General features: G+C 40.6%; 2 protein-coding genes across 4 annotated transcripts; both read left to right on the top strand.

Moving 5' to 3' along the window:
- The first annotated feature begins 155 nt into the window (after positions 1–155).
- kiaa0100 (KIAA0100 ortholog) lies at positions 156–18,857 on the top strand. Of its 3 annotated transcripts, none has more exons than XM_022759752.1 (41): positions 156–262; positions 815–941; positions 1,114–1,240; positions 1,394–1,443; positions 1,565–1,706; positions 1,786–1,904; positions 2,039–2,099; positions 2,173–2,371; positions 3,477–3,600; positions 3,714–3,838; positions 3,934–4,001; positions 4,100–4,236; positions 4,579–4,697; positions 5,141–5,334; positions 5,703–5,988; positions 6,335–6,540; positions 6,625–7,675; positions 7,781–7,972; positions 8,326–8,528; positions 8,756–8,874; positions 8,971–9,194; positions 9,678–9,868; positions 10,051–10,150; positions 10,276–10,475; positions 10,572–10,869; positions 10,949–11,106; positions 11,520–11,726; positions 12,096–12,195; positions 12,460–12,642; positions 12,748–12,869; positions 12,975–13,130; positions 13,491–13,612; positions 13,693–13,873; positions 14,207–14,293; positions 14,980–14,988; positions 15,312–15,422; positions 15,514–15,649; positions 16,028–16,152; positions 16,842–16,943; positions 17,050–17,184; positions 17,495–18,857. In XM_022759752.1, the coding sequence occupies exons 2-41, from the start codon at positions 874–876 to the stop codon at positions 17,678–17,680; spliced, it is 6,723 nt and encodes a 2,240-aa protein (XP_022615473.1). In that variant the 5' UTR covers positions 156–262; positions 815–873; the 3' UTR covers positions 17,681–18,857. The 3 variants fall into 3 exon arrangements, with proteins under 3 accessions (XP_022615473.1, XP_022615472.1, XP_022615474.1); XM_022759751.1 differs by having other exon boundaries at positions 812–941; XM_022759753.1 differs by lacking the exon at positions 14,980–14,988 and having other exon boundaries at positions 812–941.
- A 351-nt stretch (positions 18,858–19,208) lies between these two features.
- On the top strand, positions 19,209–25,260 carry LOC111232282 (putative serine/threonine-protein kinase F31E3.2). Its single transcript, XM_022759722.1, has 12 exons — positions 19,209–19,235; positions 20,492–20,752; positions 20,878–20,961; positions 21,055–21,123; positions 22,602–22,671; positions 23,230–23,337; positions 23,435–23,475; positions 23,572–23,599; positions 24,021–24,110; positions 24,551–24,639; positions 24,740–24,850; positions 24,945–25,260. Exons 1-12 carry the CDS (start codon positions 19,209–19,211, stop codon positions 25,242–25,244), a joined length of 1,278 nt encoding a protein of 425 aa, XP_022615443.1. The 3' UTR covers positions 25,245–25,260.
- Positions 25,261–27,479: the final 2,219 nt, after the last annotated feature.

The following is a 27,479-nucleotide window of genomic DNA, read 5'->3' as shown; positions in this document are numbered from 1 at the left end:
TGAGAATTTCCTTTGATGGAAGTGTGTGGACTGTACGTGAACTGCTGAATAATCATCTATGTTTGAATGCAAAGTTAAAAAACAGTGTTTGCATAAGCAGTATGTGTGGAGGTGTTCCGGCTTTCTCTTCAGTCGCAGAGTCGCGGACCGGAGCAGAGCCAGAGTGTTTACTCTGTTTGAGCAGAAAGCTAACTGTCATCTGAAACTGCTTCCTGCAGCGTAATGCGGTGCAACGAAAACCCAGTGCTTTGAATATGTTGAGGTGAGTGAGTTTGACGATTATTTGGAGGCTAAAGCGGTCGACAGTTTGCTACACTTACCAAAAACGACGCTAAATTAGCTGTAGCGTTAGCATGCTACAATGCTAGCACAGATTTGCTACTGATTTTTGGATGACGCGGCGGCAAATATGTTTAACTATTTCATGCGTGGTTAGATTGGGTTAATGCTACCAACCCTTCTCAGCGAGTCACAGTTTTGACACTGGCAGCTAGTTAACAAGGAGTAAGTATATGTGAAGTTTTTAGACGCTGTTGGGGGATAAAGTTAAGCTACGTGCTATTTCATGTTCGGTATTTAACTACACTGTAGGTAATTAGCAATGTTAGCACTCTGAGGCTAGCTGTTACCACTAGCCGAGAAACACACGAAAACAACTAACGTTTATGAATTTGCAGTGCAAATGTTGCCTCAGACAGTTACAATGACGGACAGGTTATTGTTTGCAAGCAGCCGGCTAGTCACACAGCCAGAAGCATCTGAATGTAAGGTGCGTTAAACTGAAGTAGCTGATTCTCTTCCTCTCTGACAGCAGCTGACACAGAAGCAGTCAGACCCATGTCCAAGATTTGGGTGTGAACAACTTGGGACACAATGTCTCTCTTGCTGATAGCCTTCGTCCTAATCCTGCTGCTTGGAATTGTGTTATGTGTCATTTTCAGGTAAGATATATGTGGGTTGCGTAGTTTCTTGAGTATATCTACGATTTCCAATAATACTGTAAGCAACATAGATTACTAAAATACTTTAACCTAACACTGCATACACTGGTTACAGGATTAACCAGATGTTTGCACAAGTTCTAAGATTGTCCCATTTGTATTGGGTTTGTAGGTGGCTCATATGTACCCTGGCTGTTCGGTTCTTCCAGACTGCACTGAATGCTGATCTAAAGATCAAATCAGTAGGGCTGTTTTCTGTCCAAGGAGTTAGTATCCAGTTTCACCCCCAGCATACTCTGGTAAGACACACTGTTTACATGACATTTATGTCCTGAGCTCATGCAGTGCAGCCAATCCCATGTCAGGGATACATGTTTGTGCCGGTCCCATAACATATCAAGGGTACTTTTCTATGACTTGGTGAGCTATAACAGTGACTCTCTTCATGACAGGAAATTGACAGAATATGGATTTCAAGTAAACTTCTCAACCAGGATTTGCCGTAAGTTGTTTTAAATAAAATCTTAGAGCTACAGATGTTTTGTAATCACTTACTAGAACTTTTAATTCTTGTTATAGTTTGTTATAGTTAGTATAGTTATCTGTGTAATTGTGTTTTTCAGGAGATACTTGGCATTATGTGTTGGTGAAACAAGAGTTAGGATTGACCTGCAAGCACCACTGAAACCTTTGGTGAAGAAGAGCCATGGAAAAAAGTCAGGGAAGATTTCTGTCAGCCCCACAACACTACGCTTTCTGTCACAAGTATGGAGCCTCACTATAGGTCAATCTGTTGTTATACTGATTTGTAGACAACGTCTAATTTCCTGTCTTGTGTTCTCAGTTGCTGTCATTCCATGTCAGCTCGATCAATGTGATGGTACTGAACCTAGCACTGTCAGAGTCTCTATGGCACATGACTATCACAGGCATCACCTTGTTACTTGACCACCAGAGTAAAAGGTAACTACATCTCTTTTCTGTGTGTTGTTTCTGTCTACCACTGATCTAATTGAACTATTTATTTGATTTAAACATATTTGAAAAAATTATCTGAACAGGGAACATGCTGTCATTTTTAAAAACATTTTTTGCAGGTTGGCGTGGGACTTCTCAGTCGGGCAGTTAAGCAGTAAAGTGCTTAAAAGCAGTCAGTTGGTGAGTTCTGTTGCTGCCACTGAAATAGAATGTTTTGGTTGAACATGTGTGACTAACCTGCTCTCCACTGTAGGACATATGTTTGGCTGAAGTGGCCCTGAGCCTGCTGCTGTCTGGAGATGTGACCCTACCAGATATGAAGCCCGGTTGTCTGTCCCTGAGCGTGAGGACACTCATCGCAGAGTTGCATGAAGGACTGTTCCTTAGCCAACTCCTGCTGCCCCCGTCTCCTGCAAAAAGTGTTCACGATACAGTTGATGAGCAAGCGCATGGTACAGTCTCTGAAATGTCAAAATGATTATTAAAGTTATGTAACAAACTAGAGATGGCAATAATCAGTCAGTCATGGGATGTTCATCTCAAAATGTCAATAAGGACTACTTCGCTAATTGTAACCCACAATACCACCTTTGATCTTATGTTTTAGTTGACAAGTTATAATTTAACCACCACACAGGACATAATGTAACAGTCCCTCATGAAATGTTCATATAGACACATTTAGGGTTTGGGATATCATGCTTTGTTGTTGTCAGCCTACAAGACCATCTACTGGGCAGCACAATTCAACATGCAATCTAGATGTTGCTGGGCTGGATTTGTGTGAGTTGAGGCATATAGGCCTGTATAACCAGTATATAAACCATAGTCTGACCATTAGCTGGTTAATTACAGTTACAAATATATGTTAATTACAATCCTCTCTAATTTCATATGTTCAATTATACTCACAGTAAGTAGCCAGAATGATGACCGTGACAGCATTAATGGTTGTTTTCCACTGGCTTTACATCTAATCTTTTGCTTTATTCTAAAATGCCTGGATATTTACCATCATCTGTGATATTTTTAGTTCTACTGCTAACCAGCAAGAAAATGAGGACAAGGTCATATCACACAGCTCTGCTTGACCTCTGTAGGTGCTTGAAATGTCTACTTGCTTAATGATTAATAGATAAAGTTTAACCTCCTTAATTACATAAAGAAGAAGTTTTACAATTATTTAAAAAGAAAGAGAAAGTAAGTCAGTTTGACATAACATACAAATTCAAGTGTTAAATGTATTTTTCTATATATCTCCAGGTCTTTTGGCCACTGAACAACTGAATGAGAAATCAAATAAATGTTGTTGTTAAAAGTAAGGCAGACATGGTTAAAATTAGCAGTTCTGCCCATATAAATGCACACTAACAATCACAAGGTAAAAAAAGAGGAAACGACATTTAAGCTCACTCAAGTATTTCCATGCAAACACATTCAACACATTTCTTTATCTGATATTCCTGTTAAGTGAGCTGCAACAATTTCAATAATAATACATACATAATACAGTAGATAACATTGTGATTTGATGGTATTAATTCTGTTTCCTTTCAGAGTATGAAAGCACTGAGTTCATCCAGACTGAGGCTGTGGAACGGTTTCATCGGCTGATTCCCCACAAGGTCAATGTGGAATTTGATAATACAAATGTAACCCTGTCCATGCACAGCCAGAAAAGGTGAGTCAGTGTTTTACCATCAGCTGCCCACAGTTTATGTTTCTACAGTTTGATTCCCTGTTGAATGGCATATTGACTTAAACATTATATGGCACTTTTTCTCATCTGTATAGACACCTGAACTGGACTCTGAAGTCTTTAAAGGTCTCCTATGGACGTGACAATGAGCAGCTTCCTCTTAAAAGCTTCACTCCTGAGCTGAGCTTTCCCCAGAGCAGCCTGGAGCTCCTTCTGGAGGGTCAGTGGACATCTGGGCACCAGACGCAAGGCAGACAGAGTTGGATGAAGGAAAAAGATAAGAATAACATGTTCTTGTCTTTTTTTAATTGGCAGATGGGCTTCTCCTCTCTCAAAGTAGGCAAAGAATCCTTTGTGTGAACACTCTGAAGACATCCCTGCAGGCAAGGAAGATGCTTGATAGTCACATCGTCTGGTCAAAGCTTCTTAAATAGATGACTCATAATTTTGACTTTTGTATCTCATGTTTTTGTAAATTTAGGTTACATCAATTGACATCTCAGGGTCATTCACTGTCAACACTTGCATCATCCACTACCGTCACCAGGAATTCTCCCATTGGCTAAATCTGTTTCCATGGGAACAGCTTATCCACAGGAAAGCAGCACATAAAAAGAGGCAAGTTGCAAAAGCAAAACTCAAAGGTTAAAATTAAGACTTAGGTTGGGGGCATTATAACCAGATATGTTCTTGGGATGATTGAGTCTGTATTGTCTCACCACTTTGCTTAAATCTCCCACTGCAAAGAAGCTAATATTCTAATACCTTTTGCTATTTTCTGTTTCTCATCCATGTGTTTTTCTGTGTGTGTGTGTGTGTGTGTGTGTGTGTGTGTGTGTGTGTGTGTGTGTGTGTGTGTGTGTGTGTGTGTGTCTGCATCACTCATTCTGTATTGTTTTTCCGTAACTTTATTGTGTTGTGTAGTCCATTAGATTATTTGCCCACCATTATTTTCCTCAGGCGCCTCCCTCACCTGGATGCTCCTGTGATGATCACTTCCTCTGTGTCCAATGTTAATGTGTCTGTTCAGCTGGGAGACACAACACCTTTTGCTCTAGGCTTCCTGTCAGCCACCGCAGGTACTGTAGGCCTTTCACATGCTGCACATACAGAGAAAGGCAGGTGAACATCATATGATCTTATTGCTACATTGCGAAATGAGGTCATTGTTTCATTAAAGTATAACCTCAACACAATGTGTTACGAAATAGCACTTAATGTTATTACTCTACATCATGTGCAAGTCCTTCACTCCTATTACAGCACATTTTCCTTCAATAAATCTGCATGGTTTTTATTCTGAAGGCAATGTTTGGGACAGCTTTTTTTCCAACACATCAAACTAGATTAGATAAAGTCTCTTTAGAGTGCACTTTAAATGTTACACATTAATTTGTTCTCCTTTTACCACTGTTGATTTCACAGCTTTTTATCCAGAAAGGCTTAAATAACCATAAATATATCTAAATATGTTTCCTCAAAGTAATGTTGAGATATGACTGCTTCCTCTCCATGTCTACAGAACTACAGCATCTTCTTGACATTAAAGTTGAAAAAGAGAGCCCAGAGTCCCAGACTGTGCACCAGCGTGCCTCCCTGTCCCTGGACAACTTCTGGTGGAGAGTGGGTCAGGGGTCTCATATCCAACAAGCACCCCACCCTCCTGGGAAACATGTGTGGGGAGAAGCACTCATTTTAGACTCGCTCAGTCTTCAGGTAGGAAACACAAGTAATCACAAAGCATTTAGAAACTTATTTTATTGAATGTATGATCATGCTTTAGACTAATTTTCACACACATTTTTTTGAAATACATAAGCAATAATGTTAATTCGTACACCCATATATCTACACAGCCACACCATTGCTTATCAGCAGCCTTCTCTAAAGTGCCAAGTGTTCATCTCTTTTTTATTTTCTATAATTCTTTTCTTTGCATGATTTTTTTAAATATAGATTTTGTGACTCCCCCAACCACAAATTAGATGAAAGACATTAACTCAAGTTTTTATGTTAATGAGTTAGTTAGTCAGAGGATTTATTGGCATTTTCGATTGCTAATGTTGATGTGCTTTTCTTTCTAGGGGAGTTTCAACCGATCTCACATGGAGTCTGGTAGCCAGTCTCCAAGTCTAAGTGTGGAGTCCAGTTTGAAAGGGCTTCAAGTGGAGCTTTCAGAAACCTGTGCACTGTGTCTGTCTCGCCTGCTGTCCCTTATTTGTGTTCCTGGCAATACGGGGCCACAGCAGTCAGATGTGCCTGCAGTGTCTCTGTCTGGTGAGCCCGTCCCCTCCTCACAGCTACACCTGCTTTTTAAACTGGACTGCTGTCTGGAGGATGTTAATGTGTTCACACTCTCTAACCTGGCAGGTAAGAAGTTCCTTACTGAAAAGGTTTTGTTTACGATATGTGTATAGTGTACCACATTGTCATTTGACTGAAAAGACAATTACATTTCTTAAGTAAGCATTTTTATAGTCTACAGGCACTACAAGGTCAAACAACTCGTCTATATTTAGAGTTATGCTGTCTTGTTATACATCATAAACAATGACAAATTTGATTTGAAAGAAAGGAAATGAAATGAAGAAAAGTGTTGCAGCAATTAATTTTAGAGCTGACCCAAAAATAAATGAACATGCCTTCCCTTTCTCTGCTTTGACTGTCTGTCATCGCCTTAATTTATCATTTCTTTCTTCTCTTGTGTTCTCTATAGGAGCTGTGTCTTTGCGGATGGACACTGTAGGAGTCCTGAGCTCTGCAGAGAGCTCCACAGTGTCTCTACAAGGTGTGAGCTTATCTGCGGTCAAATCGCTCACAGAGAACATGGAAGCATGTTGCCCTGCTGCCCAAACCTCTAACCCTGTGCTCAGACTCACCGCGATAGCCTTCTGTTACCACCTCACCACCCACACCTTACAGGTAATCAGATTTTTATATATTTTTTTTTTCTCTGGACTGCGAGAGTTTCAATATTCATGTTTTGTGTGGTCATGTCTTAATCAGGTCCAAAGTGAAGAAGAGCTCGCTGTTGATTGGACGCCACCAGACCACATGGTCTTATATCAGCACATGACTGAAGCTCAGGCATGTTGGCATATGCTCTGTGGAGAGAAAGGAGAGGAGAGTCCAGTCAAACCTACACAGAGTGAAGTTGTGTCAGGTCAGACTAGAGGGCTGTGTGTTCGTGTTGAACTGGGCTGTACTCGTTTAAGAGCCCATGTTAGTGAGCAGAACTATATTCTCCTACACACAGAAGCCCTGTCAGTCTCCAAGCACGCTGGCTCCATGCACATACGCTCCCCTTCACTAATCTTCAACTTTGATGGCAACGACATTGTCTCCTTTAAAGGACTAGATGTGGAAACGCACGCAGAGCTGACTGAGATGCAGCTGCACAGAGACACTTTCCCCTTCCTCACCACTCCTCACAACCGTGTCTGGGTTCTCACTTGTCCTTCCTTGGCTGTCGAGTTCCCCTACCAGTACAATTTCTCAAACACCTTTGACAAGGCCATTAGTGTTCAGAAGTGGTTGAAGACTCTCCATCGCTCCCCGAGTTGGGCCTCCGCTGTCCAACACCTGCCTCCTGACCTGGTCTTCAAAATCAGCCAGTTCTCGTTTGTCTTCCTGGACGACGTCTTTGAAATCAAGCTGCGAGACAACTACGAGCTGATGAAAGATGAGAGTAAGGAAAGCGCAAAACGTCTGCAGCTTCTGGATAAGAAGGTGGCAGATCTACGCAAGCAGCATGGAGAACTTCTGCCTGCCAGAAAAATAGAAGAGCTGTATAGTTCACTGGAAAAAAAGCACATAGAGATCTACATCCAGCGCTCACGCCGCCTCTATGCAAACACACCCATGAGGAAGTCTCTGTTGACGTGGACTGTGTCAGACCTGGAGCTAGTAGTGCTGGCTGATCAATCTCTTCATGGGCCAGAGAGGGTGAGAGAGCAACTGAGGGACATTGACGGTATCAGTCCCTTCCCCAGAGAAGGACTCCCTCTGGTGGTCCAGTGGTGCCGTGGAGTCAAGTTTAAATTGGCTGCATTTTTGGGTAAGCAATAAACTGGAAATAAATGTAATTAAAGTCCTGATAGTTTAGGCTTAACACAGAATATGCAAAATAATCAACCTTTTGACTGTCATTGCTTTGTGACAGTGAGAATTCGAGACTACCCTCGCTACCTTTTTGAGATCCGGGACTGGGACCTGTCAGGGCGCCTGATTGGGACAGAGCAGGATGGACAGGCAAGAGCTCATCGCAAAGAGATTGTCCCACTTGGTCCACCTTGGGGAGATGTGACAGTCCACAGGAATATGCCGCCACTAAAGTTCTACTATGATTTCAAATGTGAGTTGTAGCTGTAATGTTTGTTGCCATGGTATTACCCGAGACCAACCACAGCTTTTGAATGTGCAGTATCTACTTATGACTAAAGCAGAAGTCAAAACGTATGTTAACATAGATAATAAGAGTCAAAACACAACTTTGTAGCAGCTGTTTTTACAAAATTTGGGCATATATGAAACCAGACAAAAGATGATAATTAATTATCTTTATGTTGGTGAATCATGATCAGGGTTAAGCAAAAAAAAATCCCAATAGTAATTTTATCCTCAGTTTTTCAGCATTGATGTTCTGTAATGTGAGGTTCATTCTTTCATACATTTAAAGTTAATGTCTCACAATGAAACTTTTTACAGCTAACATCTCTCTCTACACAATCGTGTGGGGGCCATGTTGGGACCCTGCCTGGACTTTGATCGGGCAGTCAGTTGACCTGCTGACCAAACCCACAGTTGATCCCTCACCTACCCTAGCCTGGTGGGACAAAAGTCGTCTCCTGCTGCATGGACACTGGGTTATGGACATTGATCAGGCCAATCTCCATCAGCTAGCTACAGAGGTAAAACACTGTGCACCTGACAATCATATGTTTTTCTTTTTGTTTATCTCCAGCAAATGTATGCAGCGAAAAGTTTTGTAGACTGTTAGTGACTAAGTATATCTTTTTGTAAATCTTGTAGATAAACATTATTGTTTATTGTTAATAATTTAACAGTTTCTTTTTTCTTTTAGTTACGTTTATAAAAATGCATGATGTTAATTTTGAGAGTACTTGCACTTTTACAGGACCCTTATAACACTACAGAAAACCTGCACTGGGAATGGAATAAGCTGAAATTTGACTGGAACCCCGGACAGTTTGTTTTTAAAGGAGACTTGGATGTAAATGTCAGGACAGCATCAAAGTAAGTGAAGGCATCAAAGGTGAAAACAGTGTTTAAGCTTTCATCTCTATTTGTGGAGAATCGTTCGGTAATAAAGTGCTTTGTTTTCTATACTAGGTATGACGATATCTGTTTTCTGCGTCTACCCAACCTGTGTATGACCCTTGACCTCCAATGGCTTTGCCATGGCAACCCCCATGACCACCATGCTGTAATGCTCTGCTGTGCGGAGAACATTGCAGACGTGACCTCAGGACAACCTCATGACTCCTACAGAGCCTTTCGCTCAGAGAACCTCAACCTCTCCATCACCATGGACCTTAACCAGCACTGTGGCACAGGTACATGTAACTCTATTAGACAGGGTAATTGTAGGTCATGAAAAGTCTTAAAAAGCAATGAATTAAGTTTTTAATCAAACAAGGCATGAGACTGTATTAAAAAGTCTGAAATTTCATTCACTATTTAGTATTTTCTCTTGCCTGTTGTAGACAGTAACAAAGGTATACATTTGTTTGTGGAAGGCTTCGAAAATGATCAATGTGATATAAATATCATGTACATCATAAATAATTATTGGCCTTTTTATCCCTACTTGTTTTCCATCATTTTTTGACAGTATGACCATGCAAAGAGAATTAACTTACATTCTATGTGGTACTGAAAATGTCCTTAAAAGCCTGAAATTTAATTTGGTTAACACTGAAGCAAAAGCTGGTTAGATGTTCTATCTAGCAAAGTTAATCCCACTGTACTTGAAAAGTATTATAAAGTATTGTATGTGTTTCTTATTGTATAGAGCTTTGCATATTTTATTTTCGTAGAACCCTGTCAGCCTAGAATCCTGCTGTACAGCAGCACTCTGCGCTGGATGCAAAACTTCTGGGCCACCTGGACGAGTGTATCTAGACCAATCTGCAGAGGCAAGCTCTTCCACAGCCTCAGGCCGATCCGCAAGAAGCTGGGTCAGCACTACAAACAGATGTCCTACACAGCTGCCTTCCCACAACTACAAGTAAGTGTTTTTTAGGCTGCCCTCCAGCAGTCCACTAAATTCTTGCTTCATGTTTTTACCATGAAATCTACATTTGCAGTCCGGTACCCAGTGCAGTATGTGCTTTGACCATTTACTAAGTGTTTCCCTTGATTTGTTTATCTACCGTTAACATATTTTTCTACATATTGTGTATCTTTCAGGTGCATTACTGGGCCTCCTTTGCTCAGCAGAGAGGTATCCAAGTGGAGTGCAACAAAGGCCATGTCTTCACTCGAGGGGCACAGAGACTTATCCCTCAGGGTACAGCATGATATGATTAATGAAAAGCAACATGTTAATACTTACAGATGACTCAGATTAGACCCCCAACAGAGCATGAAGTGGTTTGTGTATTTTTAATGTTTGTCTGTTTATGTTTATCTCAGCTGGCACTGTGATGAGGAGGCTGATCTCTGAATGGAATGTGACTCAGATGGTTAGTGAGCTCTCACAGGTGACAGTTCACCTAATGGCCTCCACCTGGGATGAGACGGCTGACCACCAGATCAATGCTCAGGTGAAGAAGACTCACCTCCTCAGCCTCTCTTCCCTGAGTTACCAGAGACAGAGCAACCGCATGGAGGAGGTAAAAGTCTAGAGATAGCTCCAGAGATGGCTTTAAACCTGTCTTTGTATATAGAATATACTTATTATCAAGATATTTTTTGTATGTTTCTGACAGGAGGTGAACCCGAAGGATGAGACTAATGCCTCTTACACTCACAAACTGCGCCTGGTGGATCTGCGTGCTTCATGGACCACCACAAACAGGAACATTGCCTTTGGGCTGTACGACGGTTACAAAAAGGCATCTGTACTGAAGCGAAATCTCTCCACTGAAGCTTTGAAGGGTCTGAGGATCGACACACAGCTGCAGACCAAGAAGCTCAAACGCTCTCCTTCCAACTACTCTCCCACCACAGCTCCTACCACACCTGCCGTGCCCACTGTCAGTCGAGCAGAAAAAAGTCAGAATGAAGGTGAGATAATTGCTTGACTTAAATACAGCCAAGTTATGTAAGGTCCACTAACCTCTTCCTTTTCCACTTCATTCTGTAGGAACATCAATGCTCCAGAAACTGATTGAGGAAACAGACAAGTTTGTGGTGTTTTCAGAAGAGGACTCAGGTGTCAGTGACCAGCTGTGTGGCATCGCAGCCTGTCAAACTGATGATGTCTATAACCGCAACTGGTTTATCGAGTTGGTCAACTGTCAGGTAACTCTTTTATTACATACTACTAATTATTGTTATTTTTGGGTAAAGGTTTGAGTCCTTTTTTTTTTTTTAAAGTTAAATCTGTAACTGAAGGATCACGTGTTCTGCTACAGGAAAATCCATTAAAGATGTTACGCTATGTTCACTGGCTGTACTTCATTATGTTTATGTCTAAGTGGAAAATAAAAGCATTTGATAACAAAAAGGAAAATCATGTAATGTGGGCTTCACCATCCTACAAAATGAGCTGACGAAACCCCGTCAAACTCTGCGAATGAACTCAAAAATTCATATTTCTTTAAAGGTTTCTCTCTATGAGAAATTAGGTTTTCTCCCAAACCTGGCTTAATAAACCCAGGTTGATTATCTGAGTGGCCCAATGTTTTAATCCTCCTCTATTTTGCTTTACCCAGATGATGTTGCGAGGCACAGAGACAGCAGGCTGTGTGTTGGTGTCTGCAGCAAAGGCTCAGCTGCTGCAGTGTGAGCACCACCCTGCCTGGTACAATGATACCCTGAAGCAGAAGACCACCTGGACCTGTCTGCTGGATGGCATGCAGTACTTTGCCACCATGGAGCCCAACCCATCTGAGCAAGAGGATAGGCAGTTATGGCTGGAGGTAGGAACAACTCTCACCTGGTGTCAGGGTGTTTAAAACAAGTACAACTTAGCTTAGTTATAAACACAGTTTTTCATCGATGTAGAGTTTTGTTTCAGTTGTGTTACATTTCCTTCTAACTCATTAAATAGAGATAATATGATGAGAAATGCTGGATGGCGATTCACACTCTAAACAACCCCAACAATTTTCGGAACGCTTTTAGAGTAAATATAAAATAGTGAAGAAAGTTAATGTAGAATGGTGTAATACTGTTTAAAAAAACAATTATTCAACTATATGGTAACCAAAGCGTAACAGTAATTCACCTGTTATGTGCAGTGCTGTTCATGCTCTGAATTGCTCCTTTTTGTATGATGATGAGTTTAGGTGAAAAATATAGAGGAACACAGACAGCGTAACCTGGACTCAGTGCTGGAGCTGATGGAGAGTGGCCAAGCCGTGGGAGGAATGGTTAGCACCACTACAGGTATGGCACTACTTACCCTAACCCATTATTGTTCTTCTTTTCCACATAGTTTTTGAAATATGCACTGCTGAACAATTACACCAAAGTGTCTCTACAGCTTTAAAAATACATGTCTGAATGCACAAATGGTTGATCTTGTGTATACTGTATGTTGAGAAATAAAGCAAATATCACCAAATGTATTTTTCTCCATGTCTACCTGTACAGTGATTCTGATTTCCTATGCTATTGCACAGTAATACTTCCCCTTTTCAATAACCATAGACTGGAACCAGCCAGCTCAAGTGAACGAGGCTCAGCAGGTTCAGCGAATCATCTCTCGTTGTAGCTGCCGGATGCACTACATCAGTTACAGTCACGACATCAACCCAGAGCTGGCCACACAGATCAAACCACCAGAGCTGAGGAATAACCATGAGAAAGAAGACCTGCTGAAAAAACAAGCTGGTATGTCTGGTTACAAACAGTATGTCTTGAATCTGCACTAGATTGCATCTAGTGTCTTGTTGCTATGCATAAAATTTAAATAGTGTTACTTTGTTATTTTTCCAGGGGCTGTGGACACCTTCACCCTCATTCACCATGACCTTGAGATATCCACTAACCCTGTCCAGTACGCTATGATCCTGGACATTGTCAACAACCTGTTGTTACACGTGGAGCCCAGACGCAAGGTAGGATGGAGCATCAGTTGGCAAATGGTCAGAATTTTTCCATGTCCTTACCAGTGTTTCATCTTTGCTTATGCTGTGTTGTTTTTCCTTGTTTGGTGTGTCCAGGAGCACAGTGAGAAAAAGCAGCGAGTGCGTTTCCAGCTGGAAATTTCTAGCAACCCGGAGGAGCAGCGAAGCAGCATCTTACATCTCCAGGAGGCTGTCAGGCAGCACCTTGCTCAGATTAGACGCCTTGAGAAGCAGATTTACTCCAACATCAGGGTGAGCCACTCATTGCTGCACCAAAATATAATTCACCACCTAAATTAACAGTTATTTAAAGCTCTTGGTCCATCTGAAGACATATTAATTGCTGTAAATATGATGTGTTAACATGAGCAAATCAGCTAAGAGAAAAGGCTTGGTCCGTGATGTTTTCAATCTACATTGACTGTTGCATTTACAACACTCTTAGCAACTAGGGCAATTTGACGTTTTGGCATAATTGTAAGCTGAGTTCATTTGGGTGAAAAGTCTCAAACAAATGTGCCAAAGTCAGACAGTGAACTTTGTTAACTCATACACTTAAATATGTACGACCAAACCATCAAACATGCACTTTCTTTATTACTCATCCTGTAGGCACAACCCGAGGAACAGAGTGGTGATGAACTGATGGAGATAAACACAAGACTGCAGAACCAGCTAAACCAGGAGAAGAATGACATGCAGATGAAGAGTGAAGAGCTCAACATTCTCATCAGGTCTCATAGCAGCGCTCATACACATGCCGTATTGTGAAGAGGTAGCTGGCACACAGTTAAAAATATATTCTTTCTTCCAGGTGTTTTAAGGACTTCCAGCTGCAACGTGCAAACAAGCTGGAGCTGCGTAAGCCTCCAGAGGATGTGAGTGTGGTGAGGAGAACGGAAATCTACTTTGCCCAGGCCCGCTGGTGTTTGACTGAAGAGGATGGCCAGCTTGGTATCGCTGAGCTGGAGCTGCAGAGATTCATGTACAGCAAGGTGGGCACAGCAAGCAGCCATGACATTCAGGGGTTACACACAGCTGACTGATGATGGCAATCCATCCAGGCTTTACAAATATGTTCCTTGGCTTTAGCTCTTTTCCAGCTTTCGCTATTTCAAGAACTGTCTGAGAATAGCAGGAACGATATTGCAAGTTATCCTACTTTTGAATTTAATTTGATTCGCTAAAAGCATAAAATCTAACTGCTGATAGGCAATTTGCACTCAGACAGTATGATAAGATTTCTTATTCCTGCCATGTCCAGTATTATTCTTGGTCACTATTGGAGGGTAAATGTTAACCAGTTTGTGAATACTTTTTCCCCACAGCTGAACAAGTCTGATGACACAGCAGAGCACCTTTTGGAGCTGGGGTGGTTCACAATGAACAACCTGCTACCCAATGCTGCATACAAGGTAAATGAGTTACTCAGATTATTCAGATTTGGTTATTTAGATTTTTTTTTTTCAATTAACAAAACAAAAACTGATATTCATTTAATTTGATTGTAGTAACTGGCTATACTCTACTCTAAAACATGGGCCACATTATGACACTGCCTCTTTGCAGCCAAGCACAATGACACCCATGACCAACATTTTTTTTTTTTTTTTTTTTAAATCTATACTAAGGAAAGCTGTCAACTTACATGCAGCGGCCACTAATGCAGTCCAACACAACAGCTCAGTCTACTTTTACTAGAATAATAATGTTCAGTTTGATGCTGTTAAGTCAACTCTGTTTTTACGTTAAGGTTGTAGTTTTTTTTGTTGATATTGTACTGGACTGCATTTTATTCAAATGTGTTTCATGTTTGTAAATGTGGGCAAAATATTAGAACAGTATAATGCAGTCCCTTTCAATGCCACTGAAAAAAACAACCTCAATGATAAACATACATGTAAACTTAAACTCTGATAGTGTCAATCAAAACTGAACATTACTATCTTTGCAAAAGTAGAATTTGTGGCAGAGCTGCTGTATTATATTCTATTAGATTTTGCAGGTGTACCTAATAAAGTGGTGAATGTCTGTATATTAACATAACTGAAAATACAGTGTTTACTCACATTTGTGACTCTGCCTGGTTTCCTCTGTGCAGCGTGTGAGGGTATGTACACTCTTGGTACAGTGACAAGACTGTGATGTCTGTGTTGACTCCATCTTGTTTGTCCAGATGGGATCACTCTGTTGCTCTTCAGAGTTTCATAGTCAGTGTTGCATGCAGACTCAAGGATTCATTGATGCATGTGCCAATGAAGGCTCATTACAAGTGCACTTAAAACCTCATGTTTTACATTCTGTGCTCATATCGTTAACTATTTGTGCTTTTTAAAATGTTTTCAAAATGATATCAGAATACAGCAGGAACAGTTGCTAGGGCTTCTACTATATTATTTCTGAAGATAAGATAAACTCCCTTTTGTTTTATAGGTCGTACTTCGTCCTCAGAGTGCCTGTCAGTCAGGACGCCAGTTTGCCTTGCGCATCTTCAGTAAAGTGCGCCCCCCTGTTGGAGGAATCTCAGTGAAGGAACATTTTGAGGTGAGGTATATCACACGCAGCCTCTCTGAAACATGTATACTGTATTTTATTGAAGATTTTTTATGATAACAAACGCCTTTTTTATCATCAGGTGAACGTGGTTCCTCTCACCATCCAGCTGATGTACCAGTTCTTCAAAAGAATGATGGGATTTTTCTTCCCAGGAAGAAATGTTGAGGAGGAGGAGGTCACTGATGAAGAGGACAAATTCAGATTGGTTACAACTGGTACGGTTCTATCGACAGTATAAATATGACAGCAGTAAGCTGAGTAGCACTTAGTCTCCAATGTCTTTGTGTGATCAGAACCCTGCAACCTGCCAACTAGGCGATCAATAATAGTTTCCATGTTCTCTTCCAGCCGTGTGTGTGTGTGTGTGTGTGTGTGTGTGTGTGTGTGTGTGTGTGTGTGTGTGTGTGTGTGTGTGTGTGTGTTGAATTACCCATTACTGTGTGTTATGTCATCCCTCAGAGCTATTAAAAGGCTCTGTCACTTTGGATATGACCTTGAAATATGTGTGTGAGAGACTCAGAGGGAGTATAAGGTGTAGGTTGCAGAGTCACCCAGAGGTCACAGTGCTGATGCTAATGTGGTCTGTGCCGCAGGTATCCCTGTCAAGCCTCGGCAGTCATCAGAGGACACAATGGGTGCTATGGGCCCCAGCAAAGGTGTCGGCCAGGGGCTGAACCGCACTGCTGGGGTCAGGAGGTCTTTCAGGAAGCCTCCAGAGGTATTCATGCTTTTTTATTGATTGTTTTCTGCATAACTAAGCTTTAAGAATAAACTTTTTAAATTTTATTTATATTGTTTCAGTAGCAAAATATCACAAACTCATAAAACTGAATATAAGAACAGACCAGGTCATCAGGGGCAACATAAACTTCATACAACATCAGGAAGTTTGCTTTATGTTAAAAAGATCTCTTCTTTCCAGATTGACCTGGTATTAACTGAAATGTCATTTCCTCCCATGGCTAGAAGTCCTGCTATGTTTGCCCAAGAGCAAATAAACTAGAATACAATTAAATATAGATAAAAGGTAATGATGGTGAGGTGGAATATCAAATTGAGGCCATTTCAAATCCAAGATTCCTATAGCGCACAAATGAAATTCAAAAGATTCAGGCCTCACAATTTTTAACTGTCCATTACACATACACTTACCCATACAGTTAGTGCATTTACTCAGTAAGGAAGGACGATGTAATTATGACAAACATAATACATCAAGGCTTGTAAGAACTTGGAAGAACGTGAGGCAAGGCAACCCACATACAGTGGGGTCCAAAAGTCTGAGACCACTGAATGGGAAAGTGGTCTCACACGTTTGGACCCTACTGTATGTAAGTGCAAGAAATAAACAAGTACTGTTATTAGTCTTCCTCAAAGATAAAACATTTTTTAATTTCCTCCTACCAGCACCCTGTTGATGACATCGATAAAATGAAGGAGCGAGCTGCTATGAACAACTCCTTCATTTACATCAAGATTCCCCAAGTGCCCCTCTGTGTCAGCTATAAGGTGGGCTCCTGTGCATAACAACTGTACACTGATTCTTGTTCTTCGATTCTGTCCCTGTTCATCATGGTGGATAATGGACTTGTAATGAAATGTCCGTTTTCCTCAGGGAGAAAAAAGCAGCGTGGACTGGAAGGACCTGAACCTGGTTCTGCCTTGTCTGGAGTACCATAACAATACCTGGACTTGGCTCGACTTTGCAATGGCTGTGAAAAGGGACAGCCGGAAAGCACTTGTAGCACAGGTACACAAAACTGTACTTTGGATTCCTCTGCTAGTTTAAAACCACATAAGCTGCTATTAAAGGCAGACACCATGTTGTGGTATGTTATTAAAGATTACGTCACCACAATCTGCTCTCTTATCCTGTTTGAAATCAATCTGTTAGCTATTTTCTTCTGCAGTTTAAAGTTGTCCTTCATTGTAGACTGTGCTCGGTTGTTTCAATTTATTTACCGTAACCAAGAATGACTAGGAGGAGAATATACATAAATTTGCCCTGATAATGCAGAGTTTTATATTTATGAAGTTTTCCTTTGTGCTCTGTTGCTCAGATGATAAAAGAGAAGCTGCGTCTAAAGCCGGCTTCAGGCTCAGATCTGCGAGGGAAGGCGTCTGAAGGGAAGTCAGACAACGGGTTGCAGCAGCAGGAGGAAGATGAGAAGGCACGGCTCCTCATCGGCCTCAGCACTGCAGACAAGAGCTCCAGCAAGAAGAGCATCTTCAGTCGGCGCAAGTGACACAACAAACACTCACATTTCACACCAAACCTTAGCTTAACTGGATGATCCACCGCAGCCGCTGAAACACTCCCTCAGTACAGGGATCAGGGAAAAGGCAGACTGTGTTAGGGTCAGAATATCTGGCTTTGGGAATCACAATGAAAAGGGAGATGGTGGAGCATTTTTTTATAGGTAGAGGGGATAGTTTACTATATCATATGAGCCTGCTGAACTTAAAGAAACATTCTGGAGATTTTGTTTTTGACTTCTGATGTGTGTCAGATTTGAATTTATGCCCAAAATCCCTGCAGGGAACTTGAAACACCTCCAGGATTACCAGGGTGCCATATTGACCAAATATATATTATCTTCTTTATTTGTGTGCCACTAAAATGTCACTCTGCATTTCATACACTCTGCAACTTTTAAAAAAGTGACCACTTAGGTTGCATTGAATGTAGCGAGGAAGATTTACAGTATGTAGCTAGCACTTCACTGTTACTGCTTCCTCTGCTTCTGTAAATGCAAGACTGAGAGCAACTTGTCCTGCTGGCTCAGGAACACACTGTATTTCAAAAAAAAAAAGTCTGCTAGAATAAATAGGACTCAATTGAAAGCACTTTCAACGCTGTCAGCTGTAAAAAATTTGATTTTGAAATGCCATAAATAAATATATCAGTATGTTTTATTAATTAAAGCTTATAGAGGTTGTTCATGGCTGTATGACTGTGACTGACAGGAAGGCCTGTTCCCACTAAAGATACTATTTTATATTTTACTTGTGAATGAGCATCTGCCCTCAGCTAGCTGTTTTACTGTACCTCACATCAGTGCAATATATATCAAGAACAGAGCAGCAAAAACATTTCATGTGTTGTATAATGTGGCACCTGGTTTGACGGTATTGTGGCAACAAGAAGTGTGTTGCAGCTAATCGCTGAGTGTATGTTTTGTAACTTTAACACTAAAGCACTTTTTATGCAAAGTATTTTGATATTTTTGTAATCACGGTTGTTTTCTGTTGAATTACTTGTATAACTGCGCTGCTAAAGCCTGTTATTTCAGTCCCACTTCTATCAGAGAAGAAGAAAAACTGCCCTGAACATTTCAATTAAAAGGATGATATTGCAAAAGCCTATGTGTTCACATTTCTATCAGCTTTGTGGCTTAATGTTTATCTGTCAATAAAAGCGTTATAGTCTCTCAGTGGTGCATTTGTGTTTGAATTTTTGTGCGGAGTAAAATATAAAGGGGCAGGTCTGTGAGTCGCAGTAAGTTGGGGAACGGAGGAATGATCGATCATTAATGTGACAGCTTTAACTGGAGCGGAATCGAGTTCTTCCCGCTCTGGATGACTCTCTGCAAACACCCTGCAAACATTTCTCTCTCCTCAAGACACATAAACACACGGACACGTGGATGTGACGCGATGAATTGGACCTTGCGCTTCTGAATTAAAAAAGGATGCGAGAGGAAAAGCTGAGGCTACCGCTGCTTTACTCAGATTTGAGTGAAATACTTTGGTTTGTTTACCCTCGAGGATGTGATGGGCAGCGACGTCAGTAAGAACAAGGTGAGTCAATCAGACTGGAGTCATTTACATGTACATGTAGATGTGAGCTGTAAGGTAAAATACCAGGTGCTAGAGAACTGCTCGTGTTTTGGATGCGGCGTTTTTCTAAAGATTTTATGGTAAAATTACACAAAATCAAGCCACTTGATTTGGATTTTTAAAATGAAGGCGGTGGAATTTGAATAAGTCCACGTTTTGGCGATTGTCCATGTTTGTAAGAGCAGTAAAGTGTCAATGATATGTTTGTGTTGGTTCACGGCTCACTGCTGTGCAGGAAACACGTCCACACGTCATAGTGAAGTCTTTCTAAAAATGGAGCTATTGATTAGTGACCTTCCCTCCGACCTGCAGCATGAGGGTCAATAGGTGCTTGTGCAGCACTGATAGAAATGCCTTTAGCCGATTAAATTAGCTTTACATGTCATTAGATTTGGAAAGCGTGTCAATTACTTCATTGTGTTCAAAACCAAGTGACTACACAATTTGATTAGACGCAAATATGAAGCTTCAGGACTCTTTTCTTTTACGCTTGACGCCTTATTAATGTAAGACTAATATCAATAACTGCAAACCTAATGACTTATTAGAAAGTGAGATTTATTTGTTCGAAAAAAAGTTGCAAACGAGCTGTGATAAATAATTTAATTTTAATTTAATTCAAAAAATGATAATTGGCAAGGCAACAAGGATGTGCTTTTTAAAAAGCAGTGGTGAAAGAAGTACTCAGATCTTTTATAGTAGGCCTATAGGTGGTAAAAAAGAAAGTACCCAGTCCCAAGTAAAGGTTCTGCTTTGAAAAGCTTATTCAAGTAAAAGTATAGAAGTTTTATTACTTACAGCAGTATGGCCTTGTTCAGAATGTTATATTATTATGTATTAGATTACTTATACACTGACATATAAGCAGCACATTAATGTCGTAGCTGATTGAGAGCGAGCTAATTCTAACAACTGTATTTTCAGGTAGTGTGTTTACAGCCCATTGCTTATCTGTATGTAACAATGTATATCTGCATGGTCCATGTTAAATATCATTATACGATTTCTATGCTAAATCTTAATCTGGAAAGTAACTACAAATGTCAATTGAATGTAGTACAATAAAATATAATACTTGGACTTTAAGTATTAAATAACAGTAAGTAGGTAAAAGTACCTCAAAATTCTACTTAAGTACATTACTTGAGTAAATGTACTTGATAACATTCCACCCCGATAATGAGCTTTTAATTCTTATTATCCTTTTTCCTTTCTAGAAAGAGGGACCAACTGCCCCGCGTCGACTCAGTCATGGTTTCCTCTCAAATATGGGGGTCTCCATGGCTCACAGACTCGGGCACTCAGCAGTATTTTCCCGGGCCGTGGGATTGGACGACAGACTGCCTGCCCCCAGGCTAATGTTGGCTCCGGAGGACAACGCTGGGACGTCAGACACGGACAGGACTCCTCCAGCTTATGTCTCTGTCTTTCTGCCCGAGTTCCCACACCGCAAATTTCCTGGACAAGAGCATTTCCAGGTACTCTGGACCACAGCCTAGGACTGTTGAACAAAACTGATATTTAGGGCAGATGTTGCAGTTCATCAGGGAGAGTGAGGAAAAGTAGTGGAAACAGTGAGATAACTGTACTTCTGTGCTCACAGATTCTGGGCCTCATAGCTAAAGGATCATATGGACCCATCATTAAAGTGAAGGACATTTTTAAGGAAAAGACCTATGCTGTTAAGGTTAGTTGAGCCATAATAACCAGGACTATAACAGCATTATAATCTATATGAACGTAAAATATGTTTTGTGTCATCATTTTCATTTTTGTGTAGGTTCTACCAAAGTCAGAGATCTTGAAGCATGGAGTGCTGGAGCAGTCAAAAGAGGAAGTCATCATTCAGGTATATCACAGAGTAAAAATCTATGTTGTGGAAAAAGGTATCATGAGGTAGAAGCACTGTTATTTACTGTTCTTATACTTATGCGAGAGCTGCAATAATTAATCTGCAACTATTATGATAATCGCTTTATCATTTGCTATCATTTGCATTTTTACTGCTGAGAGGGATGTTTTGCTTGCAGTTATAAACAAAGGACAAAGAGGAAATGTTTACTCCAATGAAAAAAAGCCTGATTACTTTTCTCTTCTTTGCCGAATGACCTGACATCTTAGAGTTTGTATGTGTTGACAAACTGAGGAGCTCTTCACTGAATTGGACTTGAAGTACACTCACTGAGCACTTAATTAGGAGCACCTGTACACCTGTTTGTTCATGCAGTTATTCAGTCAGCCAATCATGTGGCAGCAGTGCAGTGAGTAAATCATGCAGATACAGGAGTTTCAGGTAATGTTCACATCAAATATTACAATGGGTAAAAAATGTGATCTCACTGACTCTGACTATGGTGTGATTGTTGGTGCCAGGTGGGCTGATTTGAGTATTTCGGAAACTGCTGATCTCCTGGGATTTTCACACACAACAGTCTCTAGATTTTACTCAGTGATGCAAAAAACAAAAAACATCCAGTGAGCTTCACTTCTGTGGAAAATGTTGAGAGAGGTCAGAGGAGAATGGCCAGACTGGGTGGAGCTGACAGAGAGGCTAACTCAGATAACCACTCTGTACAACTGTGGTGAGCAGAAAAAAAGGTGGATGAACTACCACTAACTGCCTTGTGTCAATAGTCCAGGCTGGTGTTGGTGATGGTATAATGGTGTGAGGAATTCTTTTAATGGCACAAATTGGGCACCTTAATACCAGTCGACTAGGCACTCGATGCCCACAGTGTACCCTCTTCTAATGGCTACTTCCAGCATGATAATGCTCCATGTCAAAAAGCAAAAGTCGTCTCAAACTGGAATCATGAACATGACAATGAGTTCAGTGAACTTCAGTGACCTCCCCAGTCACCAGATTTGAATCCAGCAGAGCACCTTTGGGATGAGGAAGAACAGTAGATTGGCAGCATGAATGTGCAGCTGACTAATCTGCAGAAATTATCTGATGGGATGAGGCTGTTTTCAGAGCAAAAGAAGGAACTACTCGGTATTGGTATGGTGTTCCTAATGAAGTGTTCAGTGAGGATACAGTAGAGCGAAGCGCAAAATGACTGAGGGTGGGTATGTGGGTATGGTATATCGAGTACATGTGTCTGAGTATTTTTAGGGCTACAATCAAATAATCAAATGAGCACTGTGAGATAAATGACAGTTTCTGTTTTCTGTCCATAAATAAGTCACTCACTCATTTACATGGTATTATCATGGTATCCTATAGGAAGTTCCCTGTCCATCTTTCATTGTTATATTCACTCTCACTCCGTGTGTGTGTGTGTGTGTGTGTGTGTGTGTGTGTGCGCGTTGACTGTTGCATTGCAGCGGCAGCTCAAACACCCATTTATCCACAATCTGCAGGACTGCTGGCAGACGCAGCGCAACCTCTTCATTAGTGAGTTAATAAATATAAACGATGGTGCAGTTCGATTCCCTCCCCCTTTACTATCCCTATGCTTTTTGTGTTCCCGAAAAGTCACCCCACCCCCCACCCCCCACCCCACCCTTCCCGGTCCTATACTAACATAAAGTGGACTGTTGTACAACCATGCATCCTCGAGTTCAATCACAAACCCCTGCACTGGATATTGAAGAGGTGCACTGCCATCTAATGAAAGCGCTGGGTAAAGCTCAGTGTGGCTGCAGCTGCTGCACTGCCAGCGAGTTTACAGTTTTTACAAACCGTGATCATAACTTTATATCTTTCCATCATTCATTTTTTTTCAGTTGAGATTACTGACAAAGGAAAATATAACTCAGCAAGACAAGAGCATGTGTATTTGTGACTTGACTCAACTTCAATCCTCACTTCTTCCTTTCCCCAGCAACAGTGGGATGAGAAAATCTTTTCATTTCTTTTATCTTCTTGTGGTTTCCATACTTCTGATATTTTATTCCAGACAAAGCTGACCTGCATTAAAACTCAGGAGCATCTGTGTGTCGTCCTCTGCAGTGTGCGACTACTGCGGCACTGGAGACTTGTACACTTACTGGTTACTGAAGGGCCAGTTTGGGGAGGATGAGGTCCGCCTCTTTGCTGCAGAGCTGGGCAGTGCGCTGGGTTAGTGTCAATCAGACATTCATCATTCCAACTTTTAATATTGACTTGAAATTTGTGTTTACATGTGTGATTTCTGTCTTGTGTTTGTTATTTTTAGGATTCCTACATGACATGGGGATCATACATAGAGATATAAAGGTATGATTTTTATATGTGATGTATTTAGCCTGATAAAATATAATTACATCTTATATTTATGACTTTGTAGGTTAATAATTTTACAATTTTTTTCAGATGGAGAATATTCTTGTAAGTGATCAAGGTAATGCTGGTCTATATTTTTGACTTCTGGTTTGTAAAAAATAACATTAGAAGAGTCTGTGGTCATTAGATTCAACAGTTTGGTCACACATGCACAATCACAAATAGCAAAACAGACACAGGTAACAGGTTACAGCAGATAAGATGCCACAACACTAGTAAGACTAACACACAAACCAACACATCTTCCAATTGGAATAATAGCTGAGAAGCCACTAAACAAAAAAATGATGTAAGTACACTTGATTAACTAATAGATAAAACGTCAACCGTAAGTGCTGCACCTAACACCAGGGCTAAAATTCAAGAAATGCAAGACTCTTTTATAGAAACATTTGCTGCTTTATTCTATAAATATAAACCAAACAGTAAGTTTGTAATGTAGCAGTAGTTTCAGCATGTGTTTCTGTGCCATCATCCAGGTCACCTTCGATTATCTGATTTTGGGCTCTCACATCGACTGAAACGAGGAGGACGAGCTTTTACAATATGTGGGACAATCCAATACATGGGTGAGATTTTGGTCTAATAAATGACATATTTCTCAAGAGAATATTCTCACTTGATGGAAATGATGATTTGTGTCTGTTTGAGCTCCAGTGTTCGGTAAATTGGATCACTGTAGGGGTTTGCTTTTTAGCGGATGATTGTGCTGAAGTTCTGTCTTTGTTTATAGCTGCAACACCATTACAGCCCCACCTGTGTTGTGCTCCCATTGGATTCAGTCGGCCTAGTTATGAATATGATGCACCTGTGATGCACACTACATAATACTGCTTTGGGTTTTCTGACAGAGGCTTTTCCTCAAAACATAAATGTTGTTTTTTGCTCTCCAGTCTTGCAGCTTTTGACAAATGTCGTAGTGATTCCTTTTTTTATATATTCTGTGTTAAGTAGCTCTCTCATCTTGAGGTTTTTTATCATCTTTGCTTCCCCCGTTTTGTGTAAACAGCTCCTGAAGTTTTAAGTGGGGGTCCATACAACCACGCTTCTGACTGGTGGTCTCTTGGCATTATGTTGTTCTCCCTGGTGACAGGAGAGGTGAAGGCACATAAAATCAATATTCATCAGCTATGGATGCGTCAGTTATTGGTCACTCTGGTTTGCGTACACCTGCCTGAGCACTTCTTAATGCACTTAGTTTCCAGTGCCTGCAGAGCCAGACCACAGCACCATGTTGAAGAAGGTCAGAGAGTTTCCTTATGTCCTGCCCAACTCCTTCAGCTCTGCTCTGATCTTACTGCTCACTGAGGTTTGTGTAAATATGATTCTCCTTTCTCTCACTTTCCCTTTGAGTGAAATATACTAATATACCGTCTTATCTGTTTCCCTCTTCATTGACGCAGCTTTTGTGCAAGAATCCAGTGAGCCGCCTGCGTAATCTGGAGTGTTTCAAGATGCAGGCCTTCTTTCGTGGCACCTCATTTGACCCTCACATCCTCCAAAAGACGCCTGTTGAATTCATCCTTGAGCTCAGGACTCATCCTGATTGGGCAGCCAAAGCAAGGAGAGGCCTTTCGTTGGACTACTTTGATAACTTTGACTGTGATAAAATCCTTCATTCTCCCACGACTCCGTCTGAACTGTCTCCTACCTTGGCCAACATGGACCTGAGCCGAGCCACAGAGCAGACTTGTAAAGCTTAAGACTGGACTATGTTTCTGTGGCTGAATACAGAAACTCTGACTAGACATGAGAAACTCAGATGATGAACATGTGTCTTCAGAATCTTATTTTGTCCTAAGTCCTAAGTTTCCCTGAACATTAATCTCTTACTGTCCAACCGCTGTTGTGCAGATGAGAGAGGATGCGAGTCCATAAAAATGTTGATATGCTGAGTCAGCTTCAGTTATTACCGTTTGCTCAGAGCAATGAGCTTAAGGAGCAGCAGCTGGTGGTGCAGAGAGGCTTCATGAACTTTTATTTACCCATGCCTCTCTGATGACACACAGACTGCCCTGCAGTTTACACCTGCAGACACTACTCTGGGCTGAAGAAGGTGCTGCAGCTGCGCTGTTCAGCTTAAAAACAGACTTCAATCTATATTTTAATTTACAGTTAATAAAGTATCAGGTATCTATCAATGACAAAAAAGTGGTTTTAGGGAGGGTTACAATACCAAAGTTTACACAGCATTTCAGTTTGTTACACTACCATTATTATGGAAAGCTCAGTAACCAACATTAGTATAAATTGTTATTTGCAAGATTGATTTTAATATTAAATGCTATTGTTTTTTTTCATGTGTATACCTCACTGTCCCAAAACTGTTTCACTATCCAATCAAACAATACTGGGATATTTATGGGTCATTTTCATTTAGTGTAGTCACTGAATCAGTGTCCGTAAGTGTGAGTGGTGTTTTATGTTAAATGTTCAACATAAACCAGACATGACTGTCATTTTCTGTGAGGGTTAGACTGTTTTCACAAACACTGCTGACTTGCTCATTTACTTTACAGCAGCATAAAGTGGTTGTCGATCTTTATCATCAGAGATTTGTCTTTATTACGATGTGTTTTTTGAGTCTAATTATCATTAAAAGGTTCAGAAGTATCAGATATCTGTAGAACAATTAGTTCTATTAGTAGACAATTAGTAGACGGTCTGTTGTTTTGTTATATGTATGTTCTTTTAATTTACCTGCCTTAAAAATGAATGCTTCCATTCTGTCCATTGCCAGGAATAGGCAAAAGGCTAATATAGTTTGTCTTGTACTGCAGCATTTCTACAATATTTCATTAAACTTACTTTATAAAGAGGTCAACAATGTCAGCAACGATTTCTACTTGTCTTTCTGCCTGAGCAGATTGACCTCATATGATATCCCTGTTATACAGAAATTAAAGCTCATTCTTGACCATTGAACACTTGTTTGACAGTAAATAAGGTCTGGACTCAAGATGCACTTACTAGATTTTTTACAATATATGTATATTTATATGACCACCTGTTATCACAAGACTCAAGCTCCAGATTTACACTAAGTCACATAATGGAAATTGAGCCACTTTCCATGACAGATGAGCAAACTCAATGTGCTGAGAAAGGCCATGAGATGTGGTTGACAGCTCTGAAACAAGGTAGTAAGTGGATTTTAACAGACTATATAAATGTAGCATATATATGGTACAACACAGTTGCAGTTGACTTGACAAAACAATCTCACTTCAAGGTCCCACTCCACAGTTGTTCTGGAGCTGTCAATCATATCACATGATCTTCCTCAAACAATAAAGCTGCCTAATAATGAAATTGTAGATGTTTAAACTTTTTTTTCTAAGCACTTTAAAGACATCTCGTCCATGTTAGCTTAAATGTTTACACTGGCAAAACAGTTTCATCACAGGGTCCATTTAGTAGCTGTTCTGGAGGTCAGGAATGAAGCGTTAGTCTCAACTCTAAAGTCACCGTGGAAGAGAAATCCTCAAAAATAAAAAATGGAAAGTTTGAACATCTGTAATTTCATGAGAACTGGTGAGGAATGTCGTGGGATACAGGCGAAAGCTCCAGAACAGCTACTGAGTGGAACTTAAGGTGGCATTGTTTTATCAGCTGCTCGTGAATGAGCTATCAATCTCAGTATCAGTTGCAAAATAGATATAGAGATAGAGATTGGATAGTATTGACACGGAATGGATATGAAATGTGCCATATTGCAGTTTGCATGACAACTTGTCACTGCCTGCAGCTGTTCTCTGAGGAAAGTTACATAAAGTTCCTTAACCAGTGTTAAGTAGATTAGTCCTGCTATTAATTTATATCAGTTATCACACGAAGGTTGTACCTGGATACATTATGGCCAACTTTCAGCCCTGGGTTGACCTATTTAGAGGAGCACTCACAAACCCCATAGAGGACAACCTTAATAGGACAGAAAA

Source organism: Seriola dumerili, unplaced genomic scaffold (genome assembly GCF_002260705.1).
Source record: "Seriola dumerili isolate Sdu_G_001 unplaced genomic scaffold, Sdu_1.0 BDQW01000330.1, whole genome shotgun sequence".
Lineage (NCBI taxonomy): Eukaryota > Metazoa > Chordata > Actinopteri > Carangiformes > Carangidae > Seriola > Seriola dumerili.
Note: the sequence above shows the minus strand (reverse complement) of the source record. Positions and strands in the feature narration are given on the sequence as shown.